The following is a 17,406-nucleotide window of genomic DNA, read 5'->3' on the forward strand; positions in this document are numbered from 1 at the left end:
GATGCAGGGTATTCGTTAAATGATTTTGAACTTAAAAGAAAATTTTTTTTAATCTCCTTTTTTTTCAAATTATAAATACAGTCAACCCTCGGTTTACGCACAACACAAAAATTATTCGGTTTACGAACACACAAAACAGCCTAAATCCGGAACGAAATATGCAGGGAGGTAACTATCGATCTCCCAATAATTACACACATAATTCCTTGTGAAAAACTAATACAGAAAAGTGTTTTTCGATCAGACGAATATTGAGTGAGTTATATTGTTTTGAAATTTTGTGGTGTGTCATTTTTCTAAAGGCGCGTATATATTAGCGCGCCGATCTTGTAGCATATCACCCTCTGCAGCGGTGGTAATCAGCACCTCCTAGAGATAGAAGGCCTCTGCTCGCTGCTCGTGACATCAGCAATAGTCCATTTTCCCTCAGAATATAGCCACTAGAATAAGGGCTACATTCCTTATCAAGTCACCTTAATTCAGAATATTCGGGGGGGGGGGGGATTCCCTGTTCGTGCCAGTATCATCGTTGTGCGAAAAGAAATGATCGGGCTCAGAATTGGCGATTTTTATGTCTCACATCCTATCACCATGCGGTATTTGTGAGCCAACCAGGAAGATTCTACGCCAAAATAAGAAGAAACGAAATAGGATACTATGATTCAAAAGTGGTAAACTTGCTAGGTAGTCTTAATGACGTTACAGATGAAGTTGGCAGCCCGTGCTGAGGCCTTCTATCTCTAGGAGGTTTTATTGTACTTTATGAGCCGTTTCGGTAGTGAATCATGAGATGAACGATAATTCTTAACTATTTTATTACGGAACATTTCTTTACATCTCATTCCCGCCATGTTGTCATTCCCTTCGAGTGTTGACACCTTCGTACAACATAATACTGCTTATTTTTTGGTGTTGCCAGATACATAACAATTCTCCCACACTAAATTAAGAGATGATTAATGATACAATCAAAAGTTATACACAAGAATCAACATTTGAACAGTCACAAGTTCAATCTTTGAACTGGTTTTCTGGAGCGAGTTGAGCGTCTCAGTTGAGTAGTCTGAGCTGGAGGAAAAATAGTTCTTGTTGATCGAGGAGTTACATTTGAAGTTTGCACTGTTTCAGTAGAAGCATCTACCACAGATGAAGTATTGTGTTGGCAAATTGCAGGAATCTCTTGTTGACTTACATGATCACTAAAAGTGACAGATTTCTTTTGAGGGAAGTGTCTCATAGGAATAGATAGTCGAATAGGAGTTGGAGAAGATGGTCGATTGACTTCACACCGTCGAAGCTGTTCGAAATGTCTCTTGATAATGTATCCATCGTCTGGTTCAACTAGGTAATGAACACGACCCAATCGTTGAACAACAGTTCCATACTTCCATAGGCTTGAATGAGTGTAATTTCTTGACTGTACTCTATCTCCTTCCTTGAAAAATTTGTCAAAGACTGGCTGTGTTGCATTGTTCTTGTATGGCTCAGGAGTTGTAGGTTTGAGGAGATCTAGCTTTGTTCTGAGATTCTCTCCCAACAATAATTCTGCTGGTGTCTTTCCACATGAAAGAGATGTAGCTCTATACCGAAACAGTAGTTTACATAATTTTTCGTGAAGTGTTCCTCGTTCGAATTCCATGCATTTCAGTTTTGTCTTCAGGGTTTGGCAATAACGTTCTGCTTGTCCATTTGTTGAGGGATGACCTGGAGCTATCATTCGTTGTCGAATACCATTTCGTTTGCAGAAGCTCATGAATTCTTGTGATTTGAAAATTGAAGCATTATCACTAACGAGAATTTCTGGCAGTCCATGTCGACTGAATATTTCTCGCAGGAAATGAATTGTAATAGCAGAATCTGGAGCTTTCTTCATGTAGTAGATTTCTGGCCATTTAGACTTTGCATCGATGACAAGTAAGAAAAAATGTCCCATGAAGGGTCCCGCATAGTCCATGTGAACACGTTGCCAATTTCTTGTTGGACTTTCCCAATTGTGCACTGGAACATTCTGGGGATTTTTCTTGACGTCACAACAGTTCTTGAAACTTTTCACTAGACTTTCTATGTCAGAGTCGATATTCTTCCAATAGCAGTAATTTCGAGCAAGTGCTTTCATCTTCACTATTCCACAATGAGTTGAGTGTAGTTGTTGTAATTTCGAGACGAAATTACTTAAAACAGTTACTAGATCGTCGATGTCTGCCATTTCCGATTTTTTTTTCACTCGTCGCCAACTTTATTGTACTTTATGAGCCGCAAAGCCACTTGAAAGGAACTCTTAATGCAGCTTTGATGAACCGTTTCGGTAGTGAATCATGAGATGAACGATAATTCTTAACTATTTTATTACGGAACAATATTTACATCTCATTCCCGCCATGTTGCCATTCCCTTCGAGTGTTGCCACCTTCGTACAACATAATACTGCTTATTTTCTGGTGTTGCCAGATACATAACAGAGGTGCTGTTCTAATCCGCTCGTGGGTACATGAACTTCCTTTGTATTCGTTCAAAAAACTGATTCCAGGTGGGTCCAATTAAAACAGCTCAAGAATCGTTCACAACACCGGACAAATTACTGAACAACCAATTGCGAATGCTTTCATTGCATCATCCGCGCGCTAATGTATATGCACCTTTTCAAAATTAGCAGAAATATTCCATTCCGTTAGAAGCCAAGTTTGGCTTTCTTCTTTCATGATTGGTGCTTTTCCTCTTCAAGTGTGATATTAAAACCTTTGATATTACGTGTAATTACGTGTTAGCTTCGTCCACAATGTTGGCAAATTTATTTCTGGATTTGTAAAGTGTTGGCCAAATGAGATCTACTGTATTTGAAAATTTTTTAACCAAATCAACACTTTTTCGTCGAAATGTGGTATTTTGCTTTCTCCTTCACAGATAAGTGAAATATTTTGAGGGAAGATGCAGTCAGGGGCATCGGAAATGTTTGGAACCTGCGGGTGCTCGTCTTGATCTTCACGTAGGCAATTTTGATTTCTGAATGAATTAAATGGGTGCTCAGTTCCATGCCACAAATTACCGTGGTGTTCGGGCACCTCACAGCACCCCGGCACTGACGCTACTGTCTGGAACATAATGGATTTCCTAGAATATAACTCTTTGATCATCGTTCCCGTAGTCGTGTCGACTTCATTACGAATTGACTTAATATTTTAACACAGAAGTCCTCAAACTTTTTCTATCCGCGGCACTTCTTTCCCTAATAAACTGCTTGTCCTCGGCTCCCCAGAACAATCTCTTCGAAAAAACATTTGTTACGCGGTGCTTCTGATCCCACCGTCACCGCAGTGTTGGTCGTCTGAAGTTGGTTTCCTGTGGTTCCCAACATCGAGGAGCAAATGCGAGCCGATCTCCCCATTGAAAAGTCTCGCCACAAAGAGCAACAGGCCTACAATGATACAATTATTCAATCATTACACTTCATCCATAGTTAGAAAAAAACTGGTGGCAGATGCCAGCACACTACACTTAACAAGCATTACACAGAAACAAACTTCATGTCAGGTTTCACTACACGTACGCGCAAGATAATTCCGGAATTAATGAAAGATAATTCCAGAATTAATGAAAGAAATAATTGCAGCATTGATCCAAAATTAATAAAAGTGATAATTCCAGCATTGATCCATAATTAATGAAAAAATAATTGCAGCATTGATCCATAATTAATGAAAAAATAATTGCAGCATTGATCCATAATTAATGAAAAAAATAATTGCAGCATTGATCCAAAATTAATGAAAGTGATAATTCCAAAATTAATAAAAGATGATTTCAGTATTGATGAAAGAGATATAATTTCAGTATTGATGAAAGAGATATAATTTCAGTATTGATGAAAGAGATATAATTTCAGTATTGATGAAAGAGATATAATTTCAGTATTGATGAAAGAGATATAATTTCAGTATTGATGAAAGTGATAATTGCAGCATTGATGAAAGTGATAATTGCAGCATTGATGAAAGTGGTAATTGCAGCATTGATGAAAGTGATAATTGCAGCATTAATGAAAGATGATTCCAGTATTAATGAAAGATGATTCCAGAATTAATGAAAGAGATATAATTTCAGTATTGATGAAAGTGATAATTGCAGCATTAATGAAAGATAATTCCAGAATTAACTAAAGCGATAACTTCCGCATTGATGAAAGTGATAATTCCAGAATTAATTAAAGCAATAATTTCAGCATTGATGAAAGTGCTAATTCCAGCATTGATGAAACTGATAATTCCAGCATTGATGAAAGTGATAATTCCAGCATTGATGAAAGTGATAATTCCAGCATTGATGAAAGTGATAATTCCAGAATTAATGAAAGGAAAATTCTAGAATTAATGATAGAGATAATTTCAGTTCTAAAATAAATGAAAGTGATAATTTCAGTTCTAAAATAAATGAAAGTGATAATTTCAGTTCTAAAATAAATGAAAGTGATAATTTCAGTTCTAAAATAAATGAAAGTGATAATTTCAGTTCTAAAAATAAATGAAAGTGATAATTTCAGTTCTAAAATAAATGAAAGTGATAATTTCAGTTCTAAAATAAATGAAAGTGTTAATTCCAGAAATAATAAAAGATAATTCCAGAATTAATAAAAGATAATTCCAGAATTAATAAAAGATAATTCCAGAATTAATAAAAGATAATTCCAGAATTAATAAAAGTGATAATTCCAGTATTAATGAAAGATAATTCCGGAATTTATGAAAATCTCAGTATTAATGAAGGAAAATTTCAGAATTGGTGGAAGAAGTAATTTAATATATTTTTTAATCTTTAGATGAGTTCTCCATCCTTTTTTTTAATCTTTAAAACGCAACATAGAGACCGAACTGTACATTGGAGAAATTGCCAGGCACGAACTTTGTTTTCACCGAGTCACGTGATTCCCTTGCATTCGATATCACTGCCGGAGGCGGGTCGCATGTTTTCCTCGAATTTAAAAACATTTCACATTCTCCCCCCCCCCCCCCAAATATGGTCAATGAAAGATATCGCCTTAATGAAAGCTATAAGTAAAGCAGTTTATTTATAGCCACTGAGCTACAAGTAAAGTGGAGTGAAGACTGTGCGAGCCGTCGCCCTACGCGACCGCATCACCCTTTTTGAGCGAGATAGGCAAAACATTTCCTGAACGTGTTAATCCAATGGGGCAATTCCAAATACGAGACCTGTATATTCAGTTTTTTTTCACTTTTCGGGCAATAATTATGCATTATTTATCTTAAATTTTTTTTATAAAAATGAATACCTCCTTTTGTACAAGAAAAATACCTTTTTTTCAAAAACTTAAGAGGAACTATTTTTTTTATAAAAACAACAACAAACATTTCTAACATTATGTTTTGCATTTTCGTGAAGGCTTCCGCTTCGAAAGTTCGTAGCTGCGAATTCCGCGGATTAAGAACTTTCAATGCAAGAAATAAAATAAAAATTAGAGGAAAAAAAACTATTTTTAATATTTCTTTCTTCAATAAAGAATAAAAATTCAAGTAGGCTTTGTGGAAAAACTGGGACACTTTTGCCAAAAAGTCGGGACGGCCAAAAAAAAAAAAGAAAATACCGGTACTGTCCCGGGAAATACGGGATGTATGGTCACTTAATGTATGACGTCATTATAATGTGAGTTGAAAAAAAGAAATCAAGCGGGAGAATGACGTTCATCGTTGTTTCTTCTAGGGAATCATTTGAATTTCTTAGTATAAAAACTGTTTAATTCAGAGTAAGGGTAGAGAAAAATTTGTTTTGTTTAAATTTCACCTTCGCAGTCATAATGCTGTCTTATTTTCCAACATATTTAGAAGTTCTAAAAAATTCCTATCTAATGGAAGATGTTTTTTGTTTTGTTTTTTAGTTTTAGTTTTAGTTTCGGAAAGTCACAAGGTCCGTTATCGGCGAGGATAGGATACTGAGGGAAGAATATTGACAGTTACTTTGTGTTGTTTTTTTTTCACATCTGAAACTAAAATGAAAAGGTAACAAATTTTAATGAAAGTCTTTTTTTTTAGAAAGTAGAACTCTGATTTAATTTCATCACCGAAGAGGAAGTATTTAAAGCATGAAATTATAGAAAATGCTAATTATCATGACTTATTTTTTCTTTTTGAGCTCACTTATATGTATTGATGGTACTTTCAAATTTATTGGGGAAAAAAATACATTACTTTCATGACTTTAAAAGTGAAAAATTGAAATTGTTTTGATTTTCAAGTCAAGGAATTATGAATTTGTGCACAGCCTCGCCATTCAGTGTAGTGTATTTTCGGCTTTTGAAAATACACTACAAATGGTATGTATATATATACAAATATATATATGCGTACCTTTAGTACATGCTCTTTGCCCCCCCCCCCTGGAAAAAGTTGAAATGACGGCCCTGTTTGTGCATTGAAATCAGCTGTTGCCATCATGCCCCCTCCCACATCCTGGGGGAGGGCCCTTAGGCGTGATTCTTTCACTGTCCCTTCTATAGTGAGTGTGCAGCATGAAAAAGCAAAAAAATTATATTATGTGTCCTGTATATATGCATATATAAATCGACATCATCATCGTGCCCCCCAGAAATAATGACCGTGCCCCACCCCCAGACTTCCAAGTCCATCTCCACCTATGAATAAGATGAATCCGTCGTATTTTTCACTATCAGGAGTTGCGACGTAAAAGCCGGTCGGTAAATTCAGGGTGTCTACGATCATGGGGAAAAGTGACAAAGGGTCGGAAAGGAAATGATAAGAAAGTCACGAAATGAGAGAGGTCACAGATTTTTTAAAATAGATTTTCGTGGCAAATTCCCGTGCTTGTTTTTATCCTAGAAGGAATTGCCCATGGCCTCTTGATAGTCATGATCGTGCATCGGTGGTGGTGGGTTGGAAATTAGTTTTCCAGCTTTGAGAAACGAACATAGTTGTGGATGGTTTTCTATTCTGAAAGTCGGTGCCGTTATTATGGAGGGGTTGAAATTGTTTCATATTATCAATATATATATATTATTTTTTATTTTAATAAACTATTCCACCAAATAATGATTTTTTTCCAATGCTGCCAACTAACGAGTGTTAAATCGCTAATCCCGCCAGCTTAAATCACCTATCATTGTGGCTATTTCTTAACTTTTTCTCCCTGAATGAAAAACTTGAGTAGCCAAATTGCAAAAACTAGCAAGATTCCAGCAGGAATCATACCCACAAAATGAGGGAAAAAATATTAATCTTAAATATTTCATCCATCATAATTTTCTCACTTCTGATTTGGAACATAAGTAGCACCTCCTGAGCACTGGTCGTTGCACCAAAGCACACTTTTAAGTTTCCAAAAGCGGCTTGATTTTGACTGGAGCTACCACTTCTTCTCATGAATGAAAGGTAGTGCCCTGATTGCACAAACCAGGATTGCTAAAGAACCGGGTTTTTTTTGGTTTAAACCTTATTTTTTTTAAATAGCATTTACATTAAAAAGAATAAAATTTCTGATGAAAAATCATTCAAACTTCTAATAATTAAAATAAAATGTTTATTAATGTAATTATACAACTTCCCATATTTAATTAATCTATAAATATTTATTACGTTTTAATAAAAACCAACTTTTACAATTTAGTTATTTTATAGCTTAACTCGAAGAAATATTTTGTGTTTGAGAATTCTTAATGTTATTATCAACCCTATAATAAAGATGTGTTTTCTCCAGTTATACTTTCAATATGCTTAATTATGTTGGTACAAGTATTTTGCAAAAACTAGGCAAATACAATGTGTTTAATGAAGCATAATTTTAATGCAGATTAATTAGCAATGTGTTTTTTTTATTGTGCTATGGTTATTGTCTGGGGGACACGTCCCTCCCTGTCAACTTTTTCACATTTTTTTGAGTGAGAGCCCTGCTCCCACTCTTCCTACTTTTCCTACTTTTTGGTAAAATTTCCTACTTTCTCGGTTTTGTCCTCCTTTTTTTTTACCAAATTCTATCTACAAAATCCGTGTAATTGTTTTAATCGAGCAGGGATTCATTGATATATTGCCAAATAGTACAAATGTTGTAGATCACAATTAATGATTCTGCCAAAGCAGAAATTGTATTGTTTTCAAGATTATTTGGGGGACGTATCTGGACCATTTTGTTTATTAATTTTTCATTTGCTTAGTTTAAGGGTTCAAGAAGTAGAGTAGTCATTAAAAACTTCTGTCTGGATGAAAAAAATAATTTGCATTAACGTTCATCGTTCAAAATTCTGGTGCATTTGCCTAACAAAGCAGTTGGCTACATAGGCCTATTCTAGGTTTTGGTGATCCTGATGCTACTCAATAGCATTCAGTTGTCTTCTGTATTTTTTTGGCATGCAGAGGCATAAACAATATTTAAAATATTCAGCAAAGAGCTAGAAATAAAAGTGTTTCATTTTTAAAAAACGATTACACTGGTATTGAACAGTAAAATGTAAATAAATCCCTTTAAAAAAGGGATGGCAACGCAATAAAACCATCCTGTTCACCTTGACTTATTTACACCGGAGCTTGTAATTTACACATTTTGCACTGTGCTTTTGAAAGTGGTCTAGAAGGAGTGCCATTCTTAAAAAAACTTACATCTCCAGAATTTGCTGTGCATTGTCCTGTGGAAAATTTCAAAAAAAGAATGTAGTATATATTGTGAGGAGAACAGAAAAGATTTAACTGTGATTGCTAGTGCACAGCTTTGGTCAAAAATTGTTTTTGTAACCAAGTCGTATCTGTCATTTTGCTTTGACTTGAGTCAATCTTGCAGGATACTGAAATAGTGCTGTGAAAAAAAAAATTGGTTTTTTTTTTAAATAAAAAAACTTTTTTTTAGGAATTTTTTTTAATGCTATGATTATTTGTCTAGGGGGTACTGCTTTTAGTCCCGTATTTTTATCATTTTTGAGTGGGAGCCCTGCTATATATATAAAATTGATTTTCTGTGTGTCTGTCTGTTCTGTATACAAGTCTACAATTTTAGATCTGGCGCCGCCAAATTTTGCATATATACCAAATGGGACCCGATTTGAGCAATTCCCTTTCTATTTTTTTGTTTCATTTTTCCATTAAACTTAACTAGCTACTCATTAAAAATTGATACTTGAATACTTTAATACTTCATTTGTAGTTACAAGGCAGTGATTTTACATTCTTTATGTATCATTTATTTGAAAATTTGTCAATCGCCAAAACTTTTCTTTTTTTGGTTCCGTTCGCATTACAGCAAAACAAAGCAGTTAAGGGTTGCTCAGAGTTTTTGTCACCAATGCACTTGTCTTTTTTAAATGTCAAAGTTTTATTAGGCAACAGTTGGAAAAAGATAATTGCTTTGTCTGCATTGAATACATCTGAAGGATCATATGATTTCATCACTTTTGCACATTAGCTTTCCATTCATTCATATTTTTCTTATCAACTGAATTTGCTTTCCCCACAAATCTGTTTTTCTCCCATTTCATACCGTTCTTTGAAACGATTCAGCCAGCCGGCACTTGCTTAAAAGTTTTTGCATCCAAAAGCATTTGCGGATTCCAAAACCTTTTCTCCTATGAGTGGACTGATAACTGTCACATTTCTCGGAACAAATTTCCTGAAACCAGGTAAAGAATGCTGCATCCACATCTTAAAAATTCAAAAGTTAGATTTTTTTCCTATGGGTTCCTATAACTACTGTTTGAATTTGAAATTTCAATTTCGTCCAATTTTTAAAAAACATTGAAAGAGTGGATGGAGATTTGCTCTTGTTTTTTAGACACTTTGTTTTTGTGTTTGTTATAACAAATTTTTCATTTTGTTACACTGGAATTGCGCAATACATTGTTCCTATGTAAACAGACTTGAAGGATTGGAAAAATTTTTTCATTACAACAAGATTTCCACTATATCGGTATTCGTTATAACAGGATACGACTGTAATTGAAGGAAACCCAGCCAACACCAGGTATTATAGCTAGTCCACTATAAAATCAATATGGGGGGGGGGACAACTAACTCGGAAAATCATCTCCCGGAGACCCACCGAAAATCTCTACCTAGAACCCCACTCAATCTCAATCACCATGCATTATTGAAACTCCACTGCAGACAAGTATTAGTAAGATGTCTTGTGTTTTTTTTGTACTCAAAACTTATCTTCAGGGTCTGATTTCCACATGAGCGAATTGGGCATTTGCCCAAGTCACCAGAATTTAGACAACATATTCACTAATTAAACATCATTGATGCTTGTCTAAATTGAGTCCCTAAATCTTGAATCGGCCTGGCCCACTCGGGTTGAACCCTGCTGATCACCTAGTTAAAGGTTTTAAAGAAAGTTTGGTGCCAATAGGCTTAATACAGGTTTGCACTTATGATATCAGGCCTACGTAGGGAAAATTCTGTAGCTACACCACACACTTTTTCAAATTTAATTCTTTAACAAAAAGTTCATTCTTTCGGCTTGTGAATTTTTAAATTCCTTATTAAAGGGAGTTGGGCAAATATGTTTGATCTGTAGTGAGCAAAAGGCTTGGAATGTTCTTTCTCTCTTATGATTTCCTCGACACTTCCTGTTTTTGTTTTTTTTTTATTCTTACTTTTCTTACCATTATGGCTTTGGGTTAACTTTTGTTACTTTTATTATAGGTTCAAGGCTGCTGAAAATATGTCTTCATTGATCTACTTTAGAGTGTATTTTCCTCCAGATGCAGATGTTCCACCAGAGACATGTCGTCCAAAGCATCAGGATATCAAATATAAAACAGATATTGTGCTTCTTGGATTGGAAAATTGTGGATTCAAGGTGAAGAAATGTGAACCTCTCATGATTCGTAATGAATCATCTTTTCCAGAGATTTTGGGATCTGAAGTGTCTGTTCAAGCAGAAATTTCCCACGATAGGTTTCAGAGCCAGAGCGCATACCATCTGTTGGTCAGCTGTTGGAATGATGTGTCAAAACATTTTGATTCAAAGACGAAACCATTGCTGGTTTTGACAGAGAAAGATTCATTTATTAAGTGTTATGGTACCCATCATTCAGGTATTGAATGCGCTGGCTTAGCATTCGGCTCTTTGCCATTTACAGGTGAATTTGCTTTGTACTTTAACACTTCAAATCTGGTTTCTGAATTCAAGTATACTTTGGATTTTGTTCACGATGAAAAAAAACTTGAAGTGCTCGTCAAAAGACGTATTACAAGTTTTTTATCAAATAATAAAATGAAAATTCTAATCTCATATAATAATATAAGCAAGATAATAGTTGAATGTGGAGTTCCTTATTGTTCAATCTATCTTGTCATGCTACATCCACCTCTGTTCTACAGTATTCAAGACAAGTATGCAAGAAATGGATTTCATTATGAACAAACAGAACGGGTTCAGACTGAAGGCTCCCTAACCCCCCAAATTATTGGCAGAGCAAATGTGATACGCTTGAAAATTCGAGGGGAATGGTTTCCTGAAATTATCAGTTGTGTGCACCGCCGTTGCAACAATTTGCCAATTATGTATGGTAAAGTTATTGAAAAGCAAGCAACATTGCCTTCGGATCAGTTGTATGAATGTTTTGAACATTTTTCATGTCGTTACATGGTGTATGCTATTGTAAACAGAAATTTCCATGTTGGTGAACAAATAAGAGCATGCTTTCCTGATTCAAGGATACCCATGAATATTATATCACATCTCAGCAATGAAAAACTACTGGAGAAATCTCTGATAGAAATATTTTTTGCTATTGACAATGGTCATTTCGTGAATTTTCTAGGTGCTCTGTTGGCTCTATATTCCTATTATGAAAATCATAATGGCAGTGATGATTTCCTCCAGTACATCACTCCACCAAAGACGCGTAAAATTCGAAGAGTTATTTTGACTCCTACCAGAATGATGTTATGGCCACCAGAAATCATGTTTGAGAATCGTATTATAAGGAATTTTGACTCCGATCATGCTCTAAGAGTGTCTTTCCGTGATGATGACATCACACGCTTGACTTGTAATGCTTCTCAAACGGAAGATATAATATATGATCGTGCAATCAAAAAACCTATGATGGACGGTTTGAAAATTTGTGGGAGACATTACAAGTTTCTTGCATGGTCAAACTCTCAAATCAGAGATCATGGGGTGTGGATGTATGCTACGGACGACAAGGGAAATGACGTTGGTGCCATCAGGCATTGGATGGGTGATTTTTCCCATATACACAGTGTCCCTAAGTACATGTCTAGAATGGGACAAGCTTTCTCACAGACGGAAAGTACAGTGTCTGTGCCTCTTGATGTAAATCGCATCAGAACAGAAGATGACATTGAACACGGTTGTGATCCATTGACATCCAAGCCGTATTGTTTTTCTGATGGGATCGGTAGGATATCAAAGTCTCTTTCTGATAAGGTAAAATGAAAAAAAATCATTATTTTATGTTTTTTCATTGGCCCTCGTACTCGAAACAGGAACATCTCAACATGTCAGTCAAACCAGCCAGGGGATGGATTGGGAAACTTGAATTCATTAAAATGTCTCCATGCAGGGTTAGGTTTTTACCAGTAGACATAGTAAATACTATAGGATGAATATTCAGCTGCTATTCAGCCCTTTTGTTAAATATTCGGTTCGGCCGAATATTGCTCAGGTATTCGGTGATGCATGCCTATCCCTTTCTGTGCAAGAGGTTCTGTTAGGGTGAATTTCTAGGATAAGTAAAACATTAAACTGTGAAAATGGAATTCTACTGCAATGATGGGGAAGTGAGCATGAACTACTACTAAAGTTCACAAGTTCACAAACTACTACTAAACCACACATGTACCTCATCCATATTTCTCTGCGGAACTTCTAACGAATTGGTACATGTTGGAATGTGCGTATCTGTGTTGTGAACCCCAGGGGTGCAAGAGCTGCGCCAAACTGCGCAGAAATGGTTCTCTTGCTACATGGTGCGCCAAGGAGCCGAATCCCTGCGCATTTGCGCCAATTCTTATTTGTGGTTCGCGGAGGTACCGCTAATGCGCTGTAGTACGTCAAATACCCTTAATTAAGCAAAAATTCGCATGAAAATGTTGTTCACGGGACGCGTTCTTTCCGAGACACGGAAAAAGATACGGGAGGGGGAGAAACTTCAATTTTTTTTTCACTTCCCACCATCTACCACAATCGCGTTATCTCGTGACCTTGGAAAGTAGTTATACTACCTTGAAGTATAAAGTCCTGTACTGTTATTGGTATAACCGGCGGGCTATCAAAGTCCCTGAATAAATATGCCGAATTTTCCGATTTCGGAGACCGTTTTTTCTCCTGCTGGTTATAGGTTATATACTGAAAATAATGGTAATTTCGCGGCTGCCAACCTGCGTTCTAAGACGGCATGCATCGAAAAGAGGATTGGTTTACTCGTTTAAATTACCGAAATTTTTCGGATATCGTTGGGAAAAAATAGAATCTGTAAAAACTCCAGCTAAAATATTCATAATTTTGTCATCTAGCCACTATGCGGTCATGTGGTTATCGTCGGCGGTTGCCGATCGTAACAATTTCACATCGCGAAAATCCGGATTTGGCGAACGGGGCCGGCTCGAGGGAAAGTCTCTACCCATGCAGAACCTTTTTTTTTGGCGCTACTGACCACGTTTTTTTTTGGTCGACAAACCTTTTTCACCCTTTCAACTCCATTTGGCACCCCTCCTTGAGCGGCGCCCAATATGGCCGCACGGTCCGCCACTGCATTGGTGGGGGAGGGGCATGCTCTTAACAATAGTCAGAGGAAGGAGTTTGTACTAGGGCATGCTCATTTTACATAACTTTTGTGAGATACCTAATATATATTAATGTCCTACTTTTCCAAAACATGTTGTTGGAGAGAATGAAATATTTTCACCCTTTCTTGTTTTTCGCACTCCCTCTCGTGCATTGCTGGGATGGTACATTACTCCCTCACGTATTGCTGGGATGTTGTTTAACATTGTATCACCAACAGAACTATTGATTATGTGTGATGAATGGGTTGCACTACAATCCAAACAATTACAAGAAGTGAAATCAGTTCAGAGAATAGATAGATAGATATTGGGCAGACATATTCAAACTTTGTAACTTTGAAAGCTGCCCAAAGTTCAAAATTTTGCCAGTTTTGGTGAAGACTTTTTTATCTTCAGCACATGGTAACACAGACAGTGAAAAAGAGTTCATTGTTAACAAATAAATAAAAGTCTGTTCGAACATTGAAAAATCTGTCCATGCAATGCTTTAATGTTTAATGGAATAAGACATACAAAATCTTATGTTCAAGGGCATAAAAAATTGGAAAAAATAGTCATTGAGATGCTGTACTTCGGAAAGCGAATCGTGATTTGTAATCTATTAACATGCTATTAGGTTGAGAAATTCTTTAAGTAAATAAGGTATTTATATTTTTCTCATTTTTTGCATTTTGCTTTTAAATTTAATAATTCCTTTAAATTCTGTGAGAAGCCAATTTTTTTTTTCACGGAAACTCTTATTATATTCTGCACGCACTTATTTTGCTATATCAGGAGGAATAAGATTTTGGTGTTCAAGCAGCAGAAATTCTTGCTGCCTAGGTTTTCAGTATGCATGTTGCTTAATTTGAAAAGAGTAATAATTTGTATTCGTCATTTCAGTAATGCACGTTTTATTAATGACAGATAAGATAATTCAGAAAAAATTTAAATGGATTTTAATTTGTGAATGGAATTTATTTAGAATTATTTGTTTCAACCATTTTTGGCAAAACTTTTCACATTTCACAGAAAAATTACTCCTTATATTTCAGATATAGTTCGTGTTTAGTTCTAATCCATTTTCAAAATTTCTGCTCCAAAAATGAAATTTGCTGCTCCGAAATGGATGAGGGGCACTTGCACCCCTGTGAACCTAACGTGAAGCTTATTTCTATGTAATTCTTGTTAAAATGCTGCCATCTACCACATATTTTACAAACTATGAGTGAAGTGTAAAGTTTGAAAATTTTACAGTTGTAGGCCTGTTGCTCTCAGCGGCGACAAGTTCACAAACTGAAGGATGTACCTAGACAAAAAACATATTGAACTACTGAAAGGGGCAAAGAACATCCAAAGTGAAAAAATCTTAAATTTTATGATGCATTAATACTTGAGAGTAAATAATGGTTGACGTGTTCTTAATCAGATGTAAGATTGTAACAAGTGTTGGAAAAAAAATTTGATTCTGTAAGCACAGTGATACTTCAGCTAACGAATGCCTTGGCTTACAAATTTTCCGGCTAATGAAGATTGTTTTCATGATTTTTCTGCTTCGGCTAACAAATATAAATTCAGCTAACAAATATTTTCGATGATACGAATGCATACACTAATAAAAAATATTTCCATTACGAGCTGAATTTTCACACCAACCATTATCAGAATTACTGTGACTAGGGCCCAGTTGACTCATGTCCACCCTGGAATCTTTTTTTCAGACTTACCTATGCTTCCCTTTCTGAAATTCTTTGAACCTCTATGTATGATGATAAAGTAACTGTAATTGACTAATAGTACTTAATAACCAGGGCCGGTCTTAGACCCAAGTGGTGCCCTGTGCAAAAACAGTAGTCAGAGCCCTCCCCCAGGTAAGATCCAGAGTGATGTGTCGAAGGAGGAGATTTATTGCTAGTCACTAAAAAAGCAGATTCTTCTCCCATATTATCAGGCTCTGGGTGGGTATGATCGCTCCCAAATCTGCCCCCCTCCCTCCTGGTTGGATATAAAGGGATGAAGAAGTCGGAAAAGCTTCCATCCTAGAATGGGATATTTAGCTTGTTAACAAGCACACTAATTAATAAATCTATTTGGTGAGACCTATCATCGCTCTTCCATCTAGTATCTTACCAAGGTGCAAAACAATGATGATGATGTAATGATGGCACGAACGGAACCAAAACTCACTCCCACCTTATTGCTGAAGTTCTTTGTGGTGTGCCGTTACTTCCCCAAAGGAACCTGATCACAAGTAGTGTGATATGTACAGTACGATATCAAGGTACCTTGAGAATAAAAGCAGAAAAATTAGCATATACTACTGTTTTGTAAAATATTTCTACCCCCCCCCCCCTGTTTTAATTTAATAAAATTATTTATAACAATATTTTCTCAGTTTATCCTTTTGTAAATTCAAAACTTCCCACAATTTTCAATTCTAACTTTTATTTTCATCAGGTTCAGTTGGCTCTTGGTCATGACAAACGTTGCAGTGCCTTCCAGATACGTTATGGTGGTTACAAGGGCATGCTTGTGACAGATCCAACGTTAAAAGATGCTGATATAGTTTTCCGAAACAGTATGAAAAAATTTGATTCGCCAAATAACACATGCCTTGAAATTGCAAAGACAAGTGCTCCAAGTAATGATATCACTATTGGTTCTAATCAGTTTCCAAAAAAAGGCACAGTGTGCATGCTATATATCGTGTGGCCAAAACACAATGCATTTCACTCCTGTGATCTAATTTTTTGTTTCCCATGACAAGATTAAAATCTATTAAATTGTGTCTGTAGTCATAGGCATATGCAGGATTTGCCTGGGGGGAAGGTTCAAAAATTTTTTCTTCTTCTGTATGGGAGGGTTACGTTTTTCCTGAAAAGTATCACTATAATCTTAGGTGGGGTGGGGGTTTAGATCCCCCTTCCCCTGCATTATGCCAATGTCCGGGATCATTTTAGCTATTAGTTTTTTCTATTACTAGGCCACACATGCACCTCATAAACATTCCTCTGAGAATAGAGAAAGAGAGATGTTATTTTCTCTGCCCTTTTTGAGATGCATACCTAAATGTATGTATTTCATACACATGTAGTGTGCACACACATATACAAAACTATTACAACATTATAGTTTTGACTGCATGTTCTCAAACTACCAATGCAGACCTACCTACTCTGCAAACAACCAATTATGTTATAATGAAAGTGATATCTGTGACTGTTTCTGAGGGTCACCATTGACCCTTAAACTGCTTCCATTGCTAATAAACGATGAGCTCAGTAACCCATTTTGATTGCTTTTATTGATGACTAGTTACAATACCCGGTGCTGCCCGGGTTTTCTTCAATGAGGCTTTTTGGATCATGCGATATCTCCCTCTTTCTTTGAGGGACATGCAAACCGTGTCTAAGTTAACCAATATGGCGACGTCCTGCGCGACTCATGAAATAAACAAATCTAAATTTAAAGAAACGTAGAAATGAATAGTTCCCCCCCCCTTTTTTTTTATGGGTGTTAGGTATTTCAATTCCCTCCCCCTGAACTTCAAGTTATCTATTTCTGCCTGTTTCAGCTTTCAAAAATGCTTAATTAAAGCTGTGGAATTTTTTCGATGCACTTTACGAGGCCCATAACTAATTTTAAAAACATCCTAAACTATATG

General features: G+C 36.0%; 1 protein-coding gene across 1 annotated transcript in view; it reads left to right on the forward strand.

Annotated features, from left to right (window-relative positions):
- Positions 1-5,905: 5,905 nt before the first annotated feature.
- Positions 5,906-17,406, forward strand: part of LOC149087113 (uncharacterized) — a 63,539-nt gene continuing 52,038 nt past the window's right edge. Inside the window, exons 1-3 of the mRNA XM_089231354.1 lie at positions 5,906-6,005; positions 10,647-12,402; positions 16,200-16,383. Of these exons, the coding sequence (XP_089087480.1) occupies positions 5,998-6,005; positions 10,647-12,402; positions 16,200-16,383 (1,948 nt within the window). The 5' untranslated portion in view covers positions 5,906-5,997. The remainder of the gene's footprint in view (positions 6,006-10,646; positions 12,403-16,199; positions 16,384-17,406) is intronic.

Source organism: Pholcus phalangioides, unplaced genomic scaffold, assembly GCF_987345545.1.
Source record: "Pholcus phalangioides strain wild (caught in Gottingen) unplaced genomic scaffold, Ppha-v1.0 ptg000004l_1, whole genome shotgun sequence".
NCBI lineage: Eukaryota > Metazoa > Arthropoda > Arachnida > Araneae > Pholcidae > Pholcus > Pholcus phalangioides.